Source organism: Pyrgilauda ruficollis, unplaced genomic scaffold (assembly GCF_017590135.1).
Source record: "Pyrgilauda ruficollis isolate IOZ18807 unplaced genomic scaffold, ASM1759013v1 scaffold16, whole genome shotgun sequence".
Classification (NCBI taxonomy): domain Eukaryota; kingdom Metazoa; phylum Chordata; class Aves; order Passeriformes; family Passeridae; genus Pyrgilauda; species Pyrgilauda ruficollis.
This window is the reverse complement of record NW_024514764.1, coordinates 12,598,925-12,618,106: the sequence shown is the minus strand read 5'-3', so window position 1 is coordinate 12,618,106 and position 19,182 is coordinate 12,598,925. Positions and strand designations below refer to the sequence as shown.

General features: G+C 42.8%; 1 protein-coding gene across 5 annotated transcripts in view; it reads left to right on the top strand.

Annotated features, from left to right (window-relative positions):
- LOC121350843 (CREB binding protein) overlaps positions 1-19,182 on the top strand; it is a 94,995-nt gene that overhangs the window by 61,244 nt on the left and 14,569 nt on the right. For 2 of the 5 annotated variants that reach the window (XM_041462560.1, XM_041462556.1), the window contains 12 exons: positions 1,009-1,133; positions 1,672-1,860; positions 3,283-3,702; positions 4,326-4,505; positions 4,733-4,919; positions 8,736-8,854; positions 9,037-9,276; positions 9,745-9,833; positions 14,645-14,725; positions 15,408-15,464; positions 16,674-16,751; positions 17,233-17,300. In XM_041462560.1, coding sequence (XP_041318494.1) covers positions 1,009-1,133; positions 1,672-1,860; positions 3,283-3,702; positions 4,326-4,505; positions 4,733-4,919; positions 8,736-8,854; positions 9,037-9,276; positions 9,745-9,833; positions 14,645-14,725; positions 15,408-15,464; positions 16,674-16,751; positions 17,233-17,300 — 1,833 coding nt within the window. The remainder of the gene's footprint in view (positions 1-1,008; positions 1,134-1,671; positions 1,861-3,282; positions 3,703-4,325; positions 4,506-4,732; positions 4,920-8,735; positions 8,855-9,036; positions 9,277-9,744; positions 9,834-14,644; positions 14,726-15,407; positions 15,465-16,673; positions 16,752-17,232; positions 17,301-19,182) is intronic. The other 3 variants (XM_041462558.1, XM_041462557.1, XM_041462561.1) reach the window with 3 other exon arrangements.

The following is a 19,182-nucleotide window of genomic DNA, read 5'->3' as shown; positions in this document are numbered from 1 at the left end:
GGATCCAGCACTTTGCTGGGGATTGGGAATTAATTCAGTGCTTCCAAAGACAGGACAGCTCAAGCAAGAATACTGTGGACAATCTCATTTAAAACACTGTAAAGGGAGAAGGATGCTGGCATGTTTTCATCAGTTAATTAGCCAAAAATACACCTGTAGCTGGAAACACAGCACATTAGTCCTAAAATCTGTGTAACTAATGATAGCCTTTCTTGGTTTCTGATGGAAAGTGCATGTAAAAAAACCTTGGAGCTTGTTCACAGCACTTGTCCTTACTCACTGAGGCTGCTGTGAGCTCATGGGTGTTTTTTTTCTAAAAAAACAAACACATGTCTTTTAGGTGCTTCAACTTCTTTCAAAAAAGTGTCCTCAGCTATTTTATTTCTTGGTTCAGAGTTAGTACTAAGTCAAAATTTGTGTAGAAGTGTCCTTGGGAAATAAAATACTTTTAAAATTCATTTGAATAGAAGAACAAGTTGATAACAAGTATAGCTCCATAATTACAGCTTTAGACAAGTTTTCTGGAGGGATTCAATGTTTTGTATGAAAAGCACAACCCCTGTTAAAGCATTTTGCCAGCTTTTGTCTGTGATTTGAGGCTTGGAATTGCCTTCATACATCCCATAGGTATTTTTATCATATTTACTTCAACCATTTCAGTGAGCCCTGAATAAGACATTGCTGTTTCAAAACAAATGCCTGATTTTAAGAAACCATCCTAAGGTATTATTTATAAATAGCATCCTGTCTCTGCATATCATCCAGCATCTACTCTTCATCTTTTGCGTTTAATTTTTTTTTAAGACACCAAAAATTGTATTTCACCCTAACTAGCATTGTTCTGAACACTTCTTGCATCCTGACTTGTCTGTTAAGTCAAGTAACTAAAAGATAAAGCGCAGGGCGGTCGAATTGCAGTCATAATAACTGTTAATTTTCTAGTAGACTATAGATCCATCAGTTCTGCTGACTTGTTCCTAATGAGTTGTTTTGGGGGTGCATTTGCAGGAATGAATCAGTTTAACCCCATGTCCATAGGGAATGTACAGATGCCCCAAGCACCGCTGGGACCGCGGGCGGCGTCTCCGATGAACCACCCGGTGCAGATGAACAACATGGGCGCCGTGCCCGCGGTTCGTACCCCCACCCCTGCCCAGGCCAAGCCACACAGCACTGCTGCAAACTGTGGGATAATTTCATGGGAATGCAGCAAGTGTGACAGGCTTTTATCGAGGTGTTTGTTTGCAATATTTACCTGTTCCAAAAACACCGAGCAGACCTTAAGGGGGGCACGTGCCACAGGTGCAGTAATCCCCAGCAATCTGTGGAAGAGCATCTACTGTCTCTGCAGTATATAAACCTTCTTTGTTCCTACATGAAAACATATTTTTATTCTTTAGAAAAACAAAAATATTTTTAGTTTCCCTGGCTTCTGTCTGTCGACCCAGGGAACAAAACAGAGTTAACACTCTGAATATTACCTGTTAAAAATAATGCATGCTGTGGAGCAAATGCTGAAGTTATGGGCATATGCCCACTTCCAGTTAGTGTAATTAAGCCAATTTTCCTTTTATTTTTTGGTCCTGTCTTTTGATTATTTTCAGTGTATTTTGCTTTGTCCTGGTCCATAGTACTAAATGGTAATTAGTTAATCTGGGTGTTAATTTTCAGATGGCGATGTCTCCTTCCCGAATGCCTCAGCCACAGAACATGATGGGAGCTCATTCCAACAACATGATGGGTCAGGCTCCTACCCAGAACCAATTCCTGCCCCAAAACCAGTTCCCAGCATCCACTGGAGCTATGAATGTGAACAATGTGGGCATGGGTCAGTCAACAGCCCAGGCCGGGGTGGCACAGGTGAGATGGATTCTCTAAGATTTATTTTCTCTTCATTATTTTGCTCTGATTTATTTGCTGTACTTACTTGTTTATTTGTATTTCTATATCCTGTGTTTGATGTAGTCACCCAACTTTGGGGGATCCTGGGTTACATCTGCCTTCTTCAGAAGCTCTTACATAACTTATCGACATCTGTTAATGGGGGCGCAACGCCCTGCAAGTCCTGATTTAAATCCCTTAAAAATGCATGCTGAGGAGATTTTTAGGGGAAATATCAGAAATCAGTTTATGGGATGCCTATGAACATATGTTTTGTCTCTGTGTGGACCGGAGTAGCTAACTTTAAATCTAGGATTATAATAAAGTGCTTGGGCAAGATCTTCTAAAATTTGTTTTAACTTCTTTGCTTCTGGGGAGAGAAAATTATTGGGCTTTTCCTGTAACATTTTTCTGTTGCAGTAGTGGTCAGTGAAGTAGCAGCTGTGCTTATGATGCCAAAGTATCTGCTTTTCCAGAGGGAAAGGCTTGTTGTTTAACTCAGAGCCCAAGTAATTTAGGCTAGTTAAAACCTCCAAAATTCTGGGAGATTACTTAGATCGGGGTATGAAGGGCTCTGTTGAGTCAAGTTTGGAATTTGTTCAGGATGGAATATCTACAGTTTCATGGGCCCTGGCTCAGTTGTTTGACTGCCTTTGTGGTGAACATTTTTTCCCAATGCATTTAGTTCCATAAAACTGCCTCTGTAAAGACAATATAGAAGTGTGTTTTAAATTTGAAACCTCATCTGCAGGAAATTAACTGATTTGTATTTCTAAGAGTAACAGTTACATTTGAGGATAGAATATTCTTTTTTATCACCAGTCATCCGATGCAATCTTCAGTAAAATGTATCACTTAAAGGTTTGAGTAGATCCAGAGTACTTTATTGTTGCTGCTCTGAAAAACAAATCCCAGGTTTTCTGAAGCATCTTGAGCAGTTTCATTAGAATTAAAGAGAAAACAAAAAGACTCTTCTTAAGTCTTTCTCTGTGCAACACCAGCATTAAATGTGTTGACCTGCCCTCTAAAGCAGAGCTGCCTCAGAGTCCTGGCCTAAAAATGGGTATTTGCTCAAAACCATTTTGTGTCAAAGCCTGACCTTTGCCCAGCTAATGGCACCATTTAGAGGCTGCCTGTGGGTTTCTGTGTTACTGGCACTGGGAGGATTCCCTCTCTGTGGCAGTGGAATTAATGCAGGATGTGCATGACACAACTAGATCTGGGAGCAAGGTCCTTGAGAGCTGATGGCAGCGGTGACAGAAATCGGAGCAGTCACTCGCAGCAGCAGCAGCATTTGAGGCTGATCTGCTTGCACTGACAGTATCCCGTCAGAGAAGGCTTCAGGGCTGTGATTGAAGGGATAAGTTGGATTCCAGGCTCTGACAGACTCTCTCTCCCCAGCAGGGGCAGGTTCCCAGTGCTGCTCTTCCCAACTCCATGAACATGCTGGGACCGCAGAGCGGGCAGCTGCCGTGTCCCCCGGTGACCCAGCCCCCCCTGCACCAGACCACGCCTCCCGTGTCCTCTGCTGCCGGGATGCCACCAATGCAGCACCCAACCCCCCCGGGAATGACTCCTCCCCAGCCAGCAGCACCCACCCAGCCATCGACACCGGTCTCATCCTCGGGACAAACTCCGACCCCGACGCCGGGCTCTGTTCCCACGGCCACGCAGACCCAGAGCACCCCCACGGGGCAGACTGCGGCCCAGGCCCAGGTGACACCGCAGCCACAGACCCCTGCCCAGCCCCAGTCTGTGCCAACCCCACAGCCAGCCCAGCAGCAGCCAACATCTGTGCAGGCACAGGCACCCGGCACTCCAGTAAGTACCAGCCAGTCCCCTTGCCTTGTGTCGTGACATCCCACGAGTGTCCCTGTCTGTAGCACCATGTCCTGAATGTATAGAGCCCATAGCTGTCCCCAGCAGCTTCTGCTTCAGACCAGGGGGTTGCTTAGAGATGTGTAAAATGTGTGTGTGTGTGTGTGTTCAGATGTTCTCAGCATTGTGTAAAGGAGGGGGGGTTGAATGGCCAGACTGCTCAAAGTAAAATTGGCAGCAGTGTGCAGAAAGATGAGGTGTAACAGGCCTAATGCCCTATTTGGCCATAATCAGAATCTTTTCTGATCCTGAGATTTGCATAGTTTTTTTCTTTCCTTTTAAGATACAGCCAGGGCAAATGCACGTTTCAAGGAATGTACAGTGTTTTACTGGGCAGGTGTTTTCTCTGTAAAAGAAGCCTCTTTGGGGCAGAATTTTTCCTTGGCTTCTCCTCTGTAAAGCAGAGTTATTAAATGTGTACTATCAAACTTGGCTACAGTGACCTGTATCCATGTTCTGCACTGTTGTAGAATATCATCTCATGTCTCTTTTGTGCTGTTCATTTTTAGTAAAGGAAAATATTTCTATATATGCAGTGTCTTTCTTTTGTACTGTTTTTACAACAGCTATCCCAGGCAGCAGCTAGTATTGATAACAGGGTCCCCACCCCTGCCTCAGTTGCTAGTGCTGATACGAATTCCCAGCAACTAGGACCAGATGCACCAATGCTAGAAAGCAAATCAGAAGTTAAAACTGAAGAAACTGAGCCAGAGACTAGTGAGACACAAGTGGAAGCTAAGACTGAGGTAAATGAGATTCTCTACAGCTTAACTGAAAGCAGTGATAGATATAAAAGCACTTAATGACGTGTCTGACTCGGTGAGCTAAGGGGCGAGAGGAGGGTCGTTACTGCAAAGTAACTCCTGAGGAAAGCCATGGATGGAAAGTGCTTCAACAGTCTCAAACTAATATTTTGATGGCTGAAGATTGGGTTGTAGATGTAACAGTACCTCTTGTTGCATCCTTTCTTAAGGTGGAGGAGGATTTACAAGGAACTTCACAAATAAAAGAAGAAACAGATGGAACAGAACTGAAGCAGGAGCCAATGGAGATTGAAGAAAAGAAGCCTGAAATAAAAACAGAGGCTAAAGAGGAAGAGGAGAGTGGCACTAATGGCACCACTTCACAATCCACATCACCATCTCAGCCCCGCAAGAAAAGTACGTGTGTGAGCACTGAGTTCCCTTGTGTGCTTTGCTTTCACTAACGTTTGTTTTCCACAGTCTCATCTCCTGCTGGGAGGTTTGTTTTACACTTGTGTTTCCAGCACGTGGAGCTCTGGGAATTCAATACTCTGTAACTTAATTTTGAAAGTAGCATTCCTTTAATGTTACATGAATCAGGTGAGAAAAGCAAGTCGCTGTGCCCTTGATCTCAGCAGTGCCTGCCCAGAAGGGCCAAGGCAGTGAGGCAGTGATTGCTGGAGAAACTAAATACATAAATCCCTCCCTGTACATCTTGGTGCTCTTTGAGGAGAGCTCAGTGTAGATAAGAGTGCTTTCAGTAACCAAGGATATCCATTGCTTTTCTTCTCCTGTTAAGAGGCTGCACACACCACCTTTATATCCTGAGTTTTGTCAGTCACTTTTCTGAGAATCAGGCACTTGAACTCTCCTGAACCTTTGTTCCTCCTAGGCTGGACTGCTGCAAGAGGCTTAACATTTATTTTAGAGTCCTGTGTTTTCAGGACTTGAAAGTTTTCAGTGTAGTGTTCATTTACTCAGCAGTCTCTTAAATTAAGCTGCAGTGTCAGCACAGATTGAGGTGTGACTGCATCTGTACTCAAGGGAACTTCATGGTGCTGCAGGTTATATAAATGTTTGGATGCCTTGTGTTAGTAAGACATAAATAAGATTATTAAAGCAGAAATACATTTCTCTGCTTGCAGTGCAGGCTTTGTGGCAGGCTGCAAGATAAGTTTTCAGACTCGAAAACCTTAGCAGTTTTGAGACCTCTGTTTTTTGGCTTCTGCTTTATTGAGGTGATGTTTTCTGTGGTTAGTTTTTAGTTTTCAACCAAAGGGAAGCTTTCAACATGCTGCAAATGTCTAAAAAATCCATCTTGATGTGCTTTGGGTTGCATTTTGTTACTAAGCATAATCTTTTTGTAATAAATCACTATAAAACACATTTCCCTGCAGATTGATGTTTTCAGCTGGCAGCAGAGTGGGGCACCCAAAGGAGAGCCTGCTGCAGGACCAACTGGCAGAGCCTTTTCCAACCCAAATGTAACACAGGGAGTGGAAAAAAAAAGCTTATTAGCATTTCTGAGCCAGTGATATTCCCAGTGGAAGGAATCACTGCTGCCTGCTAGGAATGTGCTTGCACAGGGAAGGTTCTTGCAGAGTCAGTTCAGGCTGGGTCACCACGTATTCCAATTCCTCCTTTGGTGACACAATTTTATCTTGGAAGCTTTGTCACCCAGTAACTGTGTAGTGGAAAGCACGTGCTGTGTGGGCAGGTACAACCACAGACATGAGTTTAAAGGGTGGCATTTTCTCACCAAGGAGTTTGTTCAATGTTAATTGAGCTTTGATATTAACATTCTGAATAAACCAAGAGGTATTGGAGAGTAATTACTGCCAAGTGTGCTGAAGGGATAGGTGGTATTTTAAAACTACTGAAGAGACTGATGAGGAGTTTTGCATGGGTTGCAGAAGTATTGGGAATTCTTCCTCCTTCCCATGCAGATTCCTGAGGACCATCCCACAGTAAGCTGGGACACAGCAGGCACTGAGGGGAAGTGCCGTGGACTGTGTGCTGTAACTTAGCAAGCAGAGACTTTTCTTGCAAATCTAATGTGAGCAAGAAATGGAGGTCATGGTTCCTTGCCTTTCACTCTCAAAAACCCACTATAATACTCATTTGGGCAGCTTCTGTCTGCTTGTAGGTGGTAGCTTTAGTTTGACCTTGAAGATGAGTTTTACTGGTTTCTTCATTTCTTTGTAAGACATAGAGGAAAACTTGCAGGAGCTTGGGTTTGAAGTGTATTTGTGTGTGCTGTCCTTGTAATTTTGAAAATGTCTTTTCTTCCTTTATGAATTTTCTCCTTAGTAATCATAAGCAGACTTGCCTTTGTTTGAAAAAAGCAAAAAAATTTAAAAGGTAGCATTGTACTCTTCTTTGGTAGGTTATACGTCATCATGAGTCAGGCAAAGATCCCATTTTCTTTTTACCACCCACACATCCAAGACAAAATGGGATAACTGGATGCCAGCTCCTTGCAAAGGTCTTCAAGCTACTGGAGAAGAACTGAGAGCATTTAATTTTGGAAAAAGGAGAGTGGGAAAAACAAAACTTCCTTGTAAAATCCATGTACAGGGAGATGCTATGATCAGATGTGCTGGTGTTAGTCATAGTCCTTAGAGGCAGAGCAGCTGAACATGAAGGCAACGTTGCTTTATGGTTTTAGGTAAAGTAATAAATTGAAATAACAACTGGATTTTCATTTTGATTTTTTTTCAAACTTCAAAATGAAAGTGAGTTATAAAATTTATCAACAAAGATAATTAGGCTTTAAGGAACTTGGCAAAAGTCACGCTGGATCTCTGTAGTTTGAGTTTAAAATAAGATTGGATTTACTTTGAAGGATACTGTAGCTTAGTGGTATGTTATTATAGGAGAAAATTCTAAAAGCAGTGTCAAGCAGGTAGTCAGAATAGATTATTAGAAGGTACTTTTTGACCTTTACATTTCATTAAATGAACTAATTCAAATTATTACATTATGAACTATCTGAATCAGAGCAGTAGAGAATACTGTTCCTCATTAATAGAATTTAATATTTATTTATGTTCTTGAGGATCCCATAAATGTGCAAGAGTTGTTTATAAAACTTTGGAAGTCTATAGTAGGGAAAAGTGCTTGCATGTGTGGTATTGATAAATATGGAAGGGAATTGCCATTTTGTTGGGAGTGAGATTGTGGCAACAGCTGAAGTGATCATACAACCAATGGGATAGTGTCAGCTTAATTTGTCTTCCCCTTTTTTAGTGTGTACTCTTTAAAATCATAGATTTTGATCTCGATGTCCCAAAAAACAGTTTATATCATACCAAAATACCATTTGACTGAGAAAAGCAATGATCAGCCTCAAAGGGGTCACTGAGCCCTGTTGATTCAAGTGCTTTTAGCAGAATTAATTGCTCCATTTTGTTGGTATTGTTCTCATTTCATCCAGGTAGATAAATATGAGATGCCATCCTGCTTTCCTTAGTTGCCTTTTTTTCTCAATGATAGGCATTCTTCCCTATTTAAAGACACTGTTCCTAAGGAAATAAATGTAATTACACTGCTGAGATGTTCAAAGAGCTCTCCAAGTTATCATTATTTTTCAGAAAATGTATTGCCTTTTTTTGTCCTTGTCAGCCACTCCTGAAAGAATCATGGCTGTTGCCATGCCACTGTTGCCAAGTGGTGGCATAGAAATCTGGAAGTATTAACACTTTCAAAATCAATTGACGATCCATCAGACCAGGACTGTTTGCACACCATGGTCAGGAAAATTCCTGTGCCAGCTCTCAGGACATCTGGTCACTCTCTGTAGAGCTGGCTCCTCACCCCTGCCCACTGCAGTGGGTTTTGCTGGAGGAATCTTGGCTTGGAAATAGCGAGCAAGGTTAGAAGGGAGGGAGGCAAAATTATGCTCAGTCTCTCCTTTGAGGAGAAAAGGTTCATTCGTGTTGAAACAATTGATTTAATTTGATTCTCTATAAGTTTAGAGGGGTTTTTCATGCTCCAGAATATGTATCATCATGGGCTAGAGTTGTTCCCATATCCCTATTTTGGAAATATCACCTGCTGTGATCTGACTGAATACAAGGCTGTGTTTGCCTCCTGTAAGTGAAGCTTTGCCTCTGATCAGAAAACCCGTGGCAGAGTTTTAGTTAACGTATTTCTTCGGGGTTTTTTTAGGGGAATCAAGAGATTAGACAACAAGGAGGGCAATTTTCTAACCTTTCTGACTTCTATTTCCAGTTTTCAAGCCCGAGGAGCTGCGCCAGGCTCTCATGCCCACCCTGGAAGCTTTGTACCGGCAGGACCCAGAGTCCCTTCCTTTCAGACAGCCTGTGGATCCCCAGCTTCTAGGGATTCCGGTGAGTTGGCATTAAAAAAAAAAACCCTATAAAATATTCTATTTCATTTATTTTGTTTTAAAATATTTATTTATTTATTTTAAAATATTCTCCTAAATTATCTTTGCTCAGGTAAACATTTCACCTTTTTTCAACATCTTGAAAAACCTGCTAAAAATTCAGGTTTTTTGGTGTTTTTACAGGATTATTTTGACATTGTGAAGAATCCCATGGATCTCTCGACCATCAAGCGCAAGCTGGACACGGGGCAGTACCAGGAGCCCTGGCAGTACGTGGATGACGTGTGGCTGATGTTCAACAACGCCTGGCTCTACAACCGCAAGACTTCCCGGGTCTACAAGTTTTGCACTAAGCTGGCAGAGGTGTTTGAGCAGGAGATTGACCCAGTCATGCAGTCCCTGGGCTACTGCTGTGGGCGCAAGGTGGGTGTCCCAGTGTCCCAGGGATGTTCTTCCCAGCAGCCCAGCTGCATCAGCACACAAAGCTGCAGCTTGGGGGACTTGGTTTTTGAAATAGAAATACCGAATGGAAGGGCTGCAGAAAGTTTGGTTTTCTTATAAATATGTTCAGAGCTAAAAAGGTCGACAGCAGCTCTGCCCTTCTGTTGTTCTTGTTGTGTTTTTCTCCCTCAGGGGACACCTTCTTTAGTTATAAGTAACATTAAAATCCTTCCCTGGTTTCCCATATCCATAAAGCAGAGGTCAAAGGGCCAGCTGCTTTTAGAGTTAATGATTGTCACCAGATTGAGAGGGCAGTGCTGGTACATTCACAGTAGCTGGAAAAGTGTGATGGCCATGGCAGGGTCCTCTGACACCCACAAGCTTTGCTTTATAGCCCCCTGCTGAGCAAAATCCCCCATTGTAAAGCTGCTTTTCTCCCTTGTTTTGCAGTATGAGTTCTCTCCCCAGACCTTGTGCTGCTATGGCAAGCAGCTGTGTACTATTCCCCGGGATGCTGCCTACTACAGCTACCAGAACAGGTAAGTCCTTGAATCCAGGATTTTCCCTTATTCAAGAAGTGAGATCTCTTTTGAGTTCTCTGCACATACAGAGGAAGAGGAGGATTTCTAACTTCTACTTTCCTCTGTCAGCCAAGTCAGGGAGAAGTTCTTTTTTTATCTTTCCACGCTGTCCTTTTGCAGGTGACTCTGTTTTTCTGTGCTGCAGTGTGAGGCACTCTGTTCCTCAGTGCTTGCTTTTAGCCAGGCTGCCCCATGCAGTGCTTCAGTGCAGGTCAAGTTGTCCATGTTTTCCATAAAATGGGAGCGGGGCTTGCTGCAGGGAGAAGGGCAGGACTGCAAAAAGGCACTGGGAAATCCTGTTACCTTGTTCTAGGAGAACTGTGAAAATATGCAGGTTTCTTTACAAGTTAGTGCCAGAATTTGCCAAGTAAAGGGTACAGTGATTGATTGCAAGACTTATGTTTCCCTTTCCTAGCCAGTGCTTCATTATATTTAAATTAGCTTGGAAATAGCATTAAAAACTACCCAGAGACTCCATGAGAAGCTGTGAAAATTAAAGTTTCTCTCATTTTTTAATTAATATTAGGACTTGGTGTTTCTATTACTATTAATAAACAATTTTTAGATTAATTTTCCATGCAATGCTTAAATCACCAGTGTTAAAATAACAAAGCAAACTCAAAACTTGGCTTTAGTTTTGATTTCTTAGATGATGTGTGTCTTCCCCCCACCCCCCAAATAAAATACACAATACAAATGGACAGAGACAAAAGCTTTGTTTTAAATAGGGAAAAGGAAGTTATGAATTGCTTTCCAGAGGCTTGGCAGCCTCTAAGCCTTGCCAGCTGTGAAGTTACAGCACAAATTCAGACTTCCAGCACTTGTATTTCATCTTTTTGGGCCATCCCTTCTCTCCAAACGTGCTCTTGGGAAGCTCTCAGCCTGTTGAGCCCCACACTGGAGCAGCACAAGGTGAGAGAGGAAAATGTGTCATCCTACCTTGTGTGGGGGACCCTGGGTGGCCTCTGAGAGGCAGAAAGCATTGACAGGCAGGAATAAATTCATGAGCCCCCATAAATGGTTTTATACAGCCACTGTGGACTCTGAAAAGTCAGGCTGAAGAGAAATAAAGCAATTAAAATGTATTTAAAGAGATTCTTCAGTACTGGCATTGGAGAAAAAGAACCCATACCCTTAAATGCTGGTAAAATTTGAAATACTTTCCATGTTATGCATTCTGTATTTGGAAAAAATAGTAACTTCAGATTGAATTGAAGAAGGACTCATTCTTCTTTCAAAACTGCCTTCCCAGTTTAAGTTGGTGTTAAATCATTTGGATTATTCCATGGAAGGCAATGTTGGTCACTAGCAAGAAGTCCAGGGTGAGTGGAGCAGAGGTTCCTCTGCACTGGGGGCTGTAATATTCCACTTTTCTGCCCATTATAAACATGAAAGTCCATTTAAGTCATATTTTTCTGCTCATCCAGTTGCCTTGAGAAGGGGGTAAGGATTTGTGTTTTGGGGTAGAGCTGAGTTCAGGAGGAGTGTGAGGTTTTCTGTTTCAGGCCCACTAAGTGCAGTGATAAATGACTGGGGCTTTCAAAAAGGTATTTCTGGAGATTAATCACCATATTGTTAAAGAATAGTCCATTTTGCATAGAAAGCCCCTGTTTGTCAGCTCTAAACCACTCACATTTCCTGGGACAATGATCTTCAAATCTTAGATGTTCTTAAACAAGTAATCAAGTGAAAAACAAATTCCATGCTTCCAGCAGATCTTTAATAGGTCAAATGTTCTTGAATTTTCCACGTACAGAACAGGCAAAATTGTATACACTTAAAGTCCAGAGTATCACATGACTAAACTACAACTGAGAATATTTAGACACCATTGAATAAATGAGCTCAGGCACTACAGTTCAATCATTAAGGTAATTATTTGGTATAGAACCGTTCAGATTCCATAATAAGGCAGAAATTCAGGTTGAAGTGTTCAGAAAATGTGCTGCATGTGTGAATATCCAGTTGAGAAAAACAAGTGGTGTCTCAGGTCAGTACTGCCATCCAGTTATGAATTTAGAATTGCCTTTGCACTTGATTGCAGTTGGGAATTCAGCTGTTCATGCTGAGATTGAGCATTTTCTGGACTTTGGTGTTAAACCATAATGTTGCTCTTTAATAAACAGGAGTCCCCTGAACAGTCTGCATTTGAAAAGCTTTTCATGTTTGATGTGTTGCAATAAGTACATTCTTTGGGGTTTTTGTAGCTGCTGTAACTGCAATATTGTATGTTTTTTATGGGTTTTGCTGAATATTTGTGATGACGTGCAAAAGGCAGGTCTCTGTTTCTGAGGGTCCACATCCATAATAAGTTACAGCTATTGCTTCACCTTGATTATTTTATGGACAAATGTTCATGATCTTTAGGTGATTCATTTTCACTGTACTTCAGTTTTTATTTCCTCATTGTAATATCATGGATTAAAGCTTAGAGTGCTTTGAAAGCCCCTAATTTATTCTGAAAATGGATCAGAATTAACCTTTTCTGGGACTGTTTAAATGTAGCAAATTATTAATAGGAGCCTTGGCCATGGATTTTTCTGGCTTCGCTATCCTGTATTTGGGTCCTCCTGATTTTCAGTCCTTCCCAATCTGACTTGGTGGTTTTTAATGTAAGAAAAATTTAAAGAAGCACATTATAGGAAGAAGAGAAATGAACAATGCGTGAAAGGATATAAACTTCCGAACCTCTTATGTTTGGATTTTAAAAACAATTATTTGGTACTATTTTATCAGTTTAGGGATGGGGTGTGAGGAGCAAGGGAAATCAGTGGAAATGAGATATGCTGTGTCTGTGCCCACTCCTGAAACCCTCCTCTCTAATAACCACAATGTATTTATCATGCCCAATGATAAATTAGTGGAATACATTTGTTTTTCTCCTGGCCTTGCTCTGTTGCATTCTCAGCTCCCAGAGCCTGGTTTTCCTTGGGAGGGCAATGTGTTTAATGGCAGGGGAGTGCCCTGGGAGGAGCTGGCTGCAGTTCAGAGGGGTTAGGCTGGCAGTGCTGGCAGGTGGTTCCATGGCAGTGTCAGTGGGGTTGGGTTAACTGGGACCAGCCCCACGGGCAGGGCAGGGCTCGCTGGGCTCCTCCTGCCACAGCAGCCTTGGAGCACCTGCAGGAGCTTCCTGAGCTGTGCTGAGGGCACTCAGGGGTGGCTCATGGAGCATCTCCCCTGCCCAGGATGGCCCTGGTGTGTCCCAGCAGGAATTCTGATCCATCCCATGCCATCAGGGCTGCCCGTGCCCCGTGCTGCCCCCGGGCCAGCTCACACCGCGGCTCTCTGGCATTGCAGCACTTGGGGTGTCCGGGCTGGGCTGGGGGGGCAGAGCTGCCCCATTGCTCAGGCTCCATCCTGGAGTTGTTGGTTCATTGTGACCCTGAGTCCCCTGGTGCCCCTGACACTCCCATCCCCACGGCTCTGGTGTCTGAGTACTAAACCTGCCTCGTTCTGTGCTGCCATCGCTGCTTCCACTCTCTCACTCTCCATAAAGCTCCTTTATTTTGATGATCCTTTGTGGCCTTCCTGCATTTTACAGCTGTGGCCTCTCTGTTACCTTTGTTCATGTGTGAATTCATATCCTTTCCAAACATTTAGCCTCCTTTTTTTATTTTTTTTTATTTTAGTGACCCTGACAACTTTGGTTCCAGTTCATCTGAAACAAACAACCAAAAAAAACCCAAAACAAAATGAAAACCCCACCAAACACACCCCCCTCCCTCAAAATCCATGTAACTTTGATGTTATTTTATTTTTTCAAATGCAGATTGTATTTTCACAGAGTTGTATTCCAATTTACTCAGCTTGGTTTAGTAAACTGCAGAATTGTTTTTGCTGAGTATGACTTGGATTGGCTCTTGGTCTGGTGACCAAAAATTGTACCTAGCCTTATGTTCAATTTGTAAAGCTTAATTAATTCCACATCTTTAATGTACCTGATAAATATATTGTATGTATGTACAATATTTCATGTTGTTCACATATATACATATATTGTATTTATATATATAAATGGCTGGAAACTCTGACCCATAATTGCATTTCTGTTAAATGTTTGTCTAGAGTATGGATTTGGTTTCATTTATATGAAAGAATGTTAGCTGAGCAATTGGTCACATTTAATCTTACAGTCAAATTTTGAATTTATTGTTTTTATGGATTTTTTTTCAATGTCAAGTGTTTCTGCTTTTGCAGTTTTGTCTCACAATCAGTAAATGCTTTCAGCATATTTCCTAAGTACTTAAATCTGTAATAAAAGTGTCCTTAAAGCTTGTTGACAGGCTCCTTTTTACCCAAAGGAAACTCGATCAGTCTCAAGCCTGGAATCAAAGAGAATTTTTTTTTTCCCTGAGCGATGCAAATCAAATCCAAATTCTTAAATTTGAAGCCTGTACAAACGTAGCTCTTGGTGGCTACTGCACAAATCCTGCCCAGCTTTGGGAAGTGAGGCCCAGCACTTGTTACGATGTGTGAAATGAGACCGAATGCTAATCTGTGCTTTGCCTTGGCTTTCTGCTCTGTGTTGTCTTGGTGTTTGCGTCTTACCTCTTACGTCTGTGCTGTTTGTTCCCTCCCCTGTTCTCTAATCCTGCCCTCCCCTCCCTCTGTGCCTCCTCATTGTCCACACTGACCCATCAATCAACCAACAACGTCCCCCCTTCCGTCGTGCTCCTGGTGATCTGCCCTGCCCTGGTTGGTGGCTCCGTGCTTGGGTGGCTGTGTTTGTGCTGGACCAGCTCACCCAAATATGGCCTTCTTGCTGACAGGTATCACTTCTGTGAGAAGTGTTTCACTGAAATCCAGGGGGAGAATGTCACCCTGGGTGATGACCCTTCCCAGCCTCAAACGTAAGTCTCTTCCTTTCCTCTGCATCCTGAATTTTGGAATGGGGCAGGGGGAGGGTGTCCTGGTTTGGGAGTAAAACCCAAACCTGTGGGTGGAGTCTGGAGGGAAATGCCTTATTCCTTCCTAGCAGGAGATTTATAGGGACAGGATTAAGAGCTCTTGGGTCTCTTACTCTGCCCAGCACTGCTGCCCATTCCTGGGGTGGCAGACCCTGGGTAATGTGTTTGGAGGGGAGCAGTGGAAGCTGTGTCAATAAATGTCACTAATCCATCACCTTTTCTAATGGAAAACTTCCGTCTAATTCTGATATCTCACCTTTTGAAGCACAGCTCATGTTTCTAAAACCAAAGGCTTGCCTGTAACCTGGCCAGAAAAATCAGATTTGAGGCTCAGGATTTGGTTTGGAAGGTGGCTGCTTTACTGACAGTAGCTTCCCTTGTTCTTTATGATTTTATGTGTAGACTTGGATATCTCTTGCTTTTAATTTACACAGAAAGTGAAATGGGAAAAATATTTTCTGTAGCTTAAAATGCAATGAACTGAATTGCTTGCTCTGACCAGAAAATAAATACTGAGGTGCTTTCTTCAGACTTGAGGTTTGCTGCAATTCAGCAAAGCATGATATTGTCAGAGCCTCTGATGTGAGGGTGCTACTGAGTTTTCATATTAACTCTTTGTCTCTAGAACCATCTCTAAGGATCAGTTTGAAAAGAAGAAAAACGATACCCTGGATCCGGAGCCGTAAGTACCAGGCTGTTGTTTTCCTTCCCAAAATCTCTCTGCTTCCACTTGTCCTTGAGCCAGCAGGGCTGAAATGGGGCAGGGAGTAAAGAACTCTTCTGTTTCCCCTTCCCTGCCCAAACAGACTGCAGAATCCTTTCCTAAAATTCATGGCACAGCACCCAGAGTGGGTGTCTGATTTGCTGCCCCAGAGGAGCGCAGGGGCCAGTTCCACAGCCAGTTCCTGGTTCTGTTACTTGGGTAGTTCCAAGGGTGTGCCCTGCCAGGGCTGGGAATGGCCCTCCCTCCTCCAGAGCCTTGTACCCCAGGCTCTGCATTCTTGGGGCACTTCTGCATTTTCCCCTTGTGGTTCTAAACCACATTTTCCTCTTCCCTGAGTGCTGAGCCCACCCAAAGGCCAAGGTTCCTGTGTGGCCCTTGGGAGGCTCAGGGGATGCCCAGCTGAACACGGGGTTGCTTTCCCTGCAGTGGGATTTTATCATCCTGCTCCATGTTCTCTGGCAGCCTGAGGCACAACACATTTTGATTTCTTTGCTTATCTCTGCAAATTCTAAATAGAGCCCCTCTTCAGCCTGGAAGCCTGGACTGAGATGGACCCCAGTGCGTTTGGCTTCTTAACCTGCACTGCACTCTGGACTGGGAAAACCTTTAACAGTTTTCCCATCCAGAAAAAGAATTCTGACATACAATTTTTTGACCAGAAAACAAAAGATAAAAACAAGACTACAGCAGAGCCATGCAGGCAAAGACAAGTTAATACATGTTTTTTTGGCAGGGTGGTTCATGAATGACTAGTTCTTACATTTACAGTAAATTGAGTAACCATTTATTCAGCTTGTGGTTGTTGCAGCAATTCAGAATTAAATCTGTGGAGGTATTGTTGAGGATTCTGTGAAACTGGGATTCTGCTTAGAAGAGGATAGAAAAGCTCCAGAAAAAGTTGAGCATGACAGCCCATTTCAGATTTTTAAAGCAGCACATTTTGCAATTTATATATAGGTGCAGATGTATATGTATAACTTGCACGTGGATTGATAGATGTACATCTGAATCTATTCTGAGTATTTTTTTGAACTCAGATGTAAATTGGACCTGGTGAAATTGATTGAGTTCTTAGCAGAGGATTGGCAACTCCTTCTTTCATTCTGAATTCTGGAAAATTACTTACCTAACAGCAAAGGTAATTTGCTGCTGATTTTTTCTCTTCAGGTTTGTTGACTGCAAAGAATGTGGTCGGAAGATGCACCAGATTTGTGTGTTACATTATGATATTATTTGGCCTTCAGGGTAAGAAATGTTTGTTAGTTTTTTACCCCTTGTATAATGAGACTGATGTAGTTTATGTAATTAAAGACTTTCTGCCTTTGTTCTTTAATATGTGGGCACAGCCTCTTAAAGAACTGAGTACAAAGGGACAAAGCATTCTAAATAAAATACTTCTTTTGTGTGTTTGGGGTCTTAGTTCAGTATATTCAGATGAAGATGTATATTTTCATCCACACAGATTTGTGTGGTTTCTTTCTAACTCTTAACCAAGGGCAGCTGGCTGGAGGAGAGTTTGTATGCACAGAACACAAATGCAGGTGTAACTGCTTGGCAGAGTTAAACCAGCTCTAAATCCCTCAAAAATGGAGGGAAATAAGGTGTTCAAAGCCAGAGAAAAATATATTGTACTCTGACATTTCAATTACATGTTCAAACATCGGGTTTAAGCTCACCAATAACGGGCTTATGCTAAATTTTTGGCTTTTTTTTTTTTCCTCAATAGGTTTGTCTGTGATAATTGCCTGAAGAAAACTGGTAGAACACGCAAAGAAAACAAATTCAGTGCTAAAAGTGAGTTTGGTATTCCTGTTTTTATCTTCATCTTCTCCCTGCCACCCCTAATGGGTTTTTGATTGAGACTTTGTTGTCGTGACAGACAGCACAGGAGCATTTGCAAAATGGGGAGCAGCACAGCCTGAGGCTGTTGGAATTTTAATCAACATTTGAAAGCCCTGCTGTTTATGTGTTTGTGGTCAGTCTTGTTGCTGCTTGGCATGTTTGACATCTTTGTCATTGTTTTTTAGGGTTAAAAGCAAAAAGGGACAAATAGAACAGGAGGAGCACAGGGCTGTGTGTGCTTCACTGGCTGCATTCAGCCAGGTCTCCGTGTAGGGCTGGAGCTGTAGTGACATGATTGTCACCTCTGTGCCCTTGCCATAACCTGTAGGAACCAGTTGTGCTGCAGGGCAGGTGCTGCTGCCAAGCCCCAAAGTGTGGGAAGAGCTTTTCTTGCCTCCAGAGCAGCGGTGGGGTGAGAGCTGAGTCCCTCGTTGCACTGGGTGCTCTTGGCAGTGACCATTGCCATGGTCTGCTGGAATGGGCACTGAAGAGAGAGGCAGGAGGTGCCAGCTCAGGTTGGCTCAGCCTCCAGAGTCCTTACACAGGGAGCAGAACTGGGACATTTTCATTCCTGCAGGCCAGGTGGGGCAGGAGAAGGGGCTGGTGTTGGAAATGCAGAGTCAGTGCAGAGGGCAGAGAAATAACGTGAGTGTAGACAGCCAGGGGGTGATTCAGGCACTTGAACAAGCAGAACTTGCAGGGACATTTCATTCCTCCCTTGATCCCTTGATCCCTTCCTTGATCCTTAGAAGTTCTGGGCATTACTGGGTGATGTTGTGCCTGCAGACTTCCAAGCTGGGATAAAGGCAAGGTTTTGCATTAAAAATGTGACCTCTTGAGAGCTTCACGTGTGGTTGATTGTGTAACAGGAGATGTGAAGGGGGTGATTTGCAGATGATGATGATGTTGTGTGAGGCATGGTGGGTTCCAGCAATCAGAACAGTCTCTGGAGTAACCTGATGCACTCAAGAGAGTTTTGTTAAAGAGGCCTAAATTAGTCTCATTAAAGACAGATTAAAATTGGAGGAGAACATTAATAAAATTATGAAATCCAACTGTAGTGTTACACACCCATTTTAAATACATGTTTCTTCTGTTCTATGCTGACTTTCCAGCATATAAATTTCCTTAAAATAAGTGTGTGATTCCCTGGATATCTGCAGTTGTTCTGTGGCTCTGGTTGAAGTTTGAGTAGCCAGCCATGTAGTTCAAGGTAGCTATTCTGTTCTGGACAGGGAGATAATGGTGCTTTTTTTCCTTTCCTCCCTGTCCCCCTCCTTCAGCAGAGGGACAGGGAGGAAAGGAAAAAAAATTGAGTCCTGCTGCCAGCTGTAACCCACTGGTGGGCTCAGCTCTGGAGATCAGCTTTCTTCAACAGTGCTCTGGTGGGAATGCAAGAGCAGGGAAGGGAAAGGAAAGTCTGTTCTTGTCATCAAAACCTTGGTCCTGATGCTGACCTGAAAACAAGCTTAAGCAGTGAAAGTTTGAAACATGAACATGTTCTGTCTTCTTAAAAAAACCTTTACTGCCCAAGTTGCCATCAATATTTCTCCACTCTTTCAAGCATGATGGCACAACTGCTGATAACCAAGACAGCACATCCCTCAGCTCTTATGGAACATTCCTGTTCCTATTGTACAGTGAGTAAAATTGGTTATTTTAACTGATAGCCTGCCAGATACGATCAGTGTGCAGCTGGGTTCTGCTGGAAAACCCTGAACTTGTGAAATATTTATTTTGCTAAGAAAATCTACAAATATTACCTCACCAGTAGCCAGTGCAGAGAAGTTCAAAGACAAAAGATATCCTGACAAATAAGTCACCCAAAGTAGTT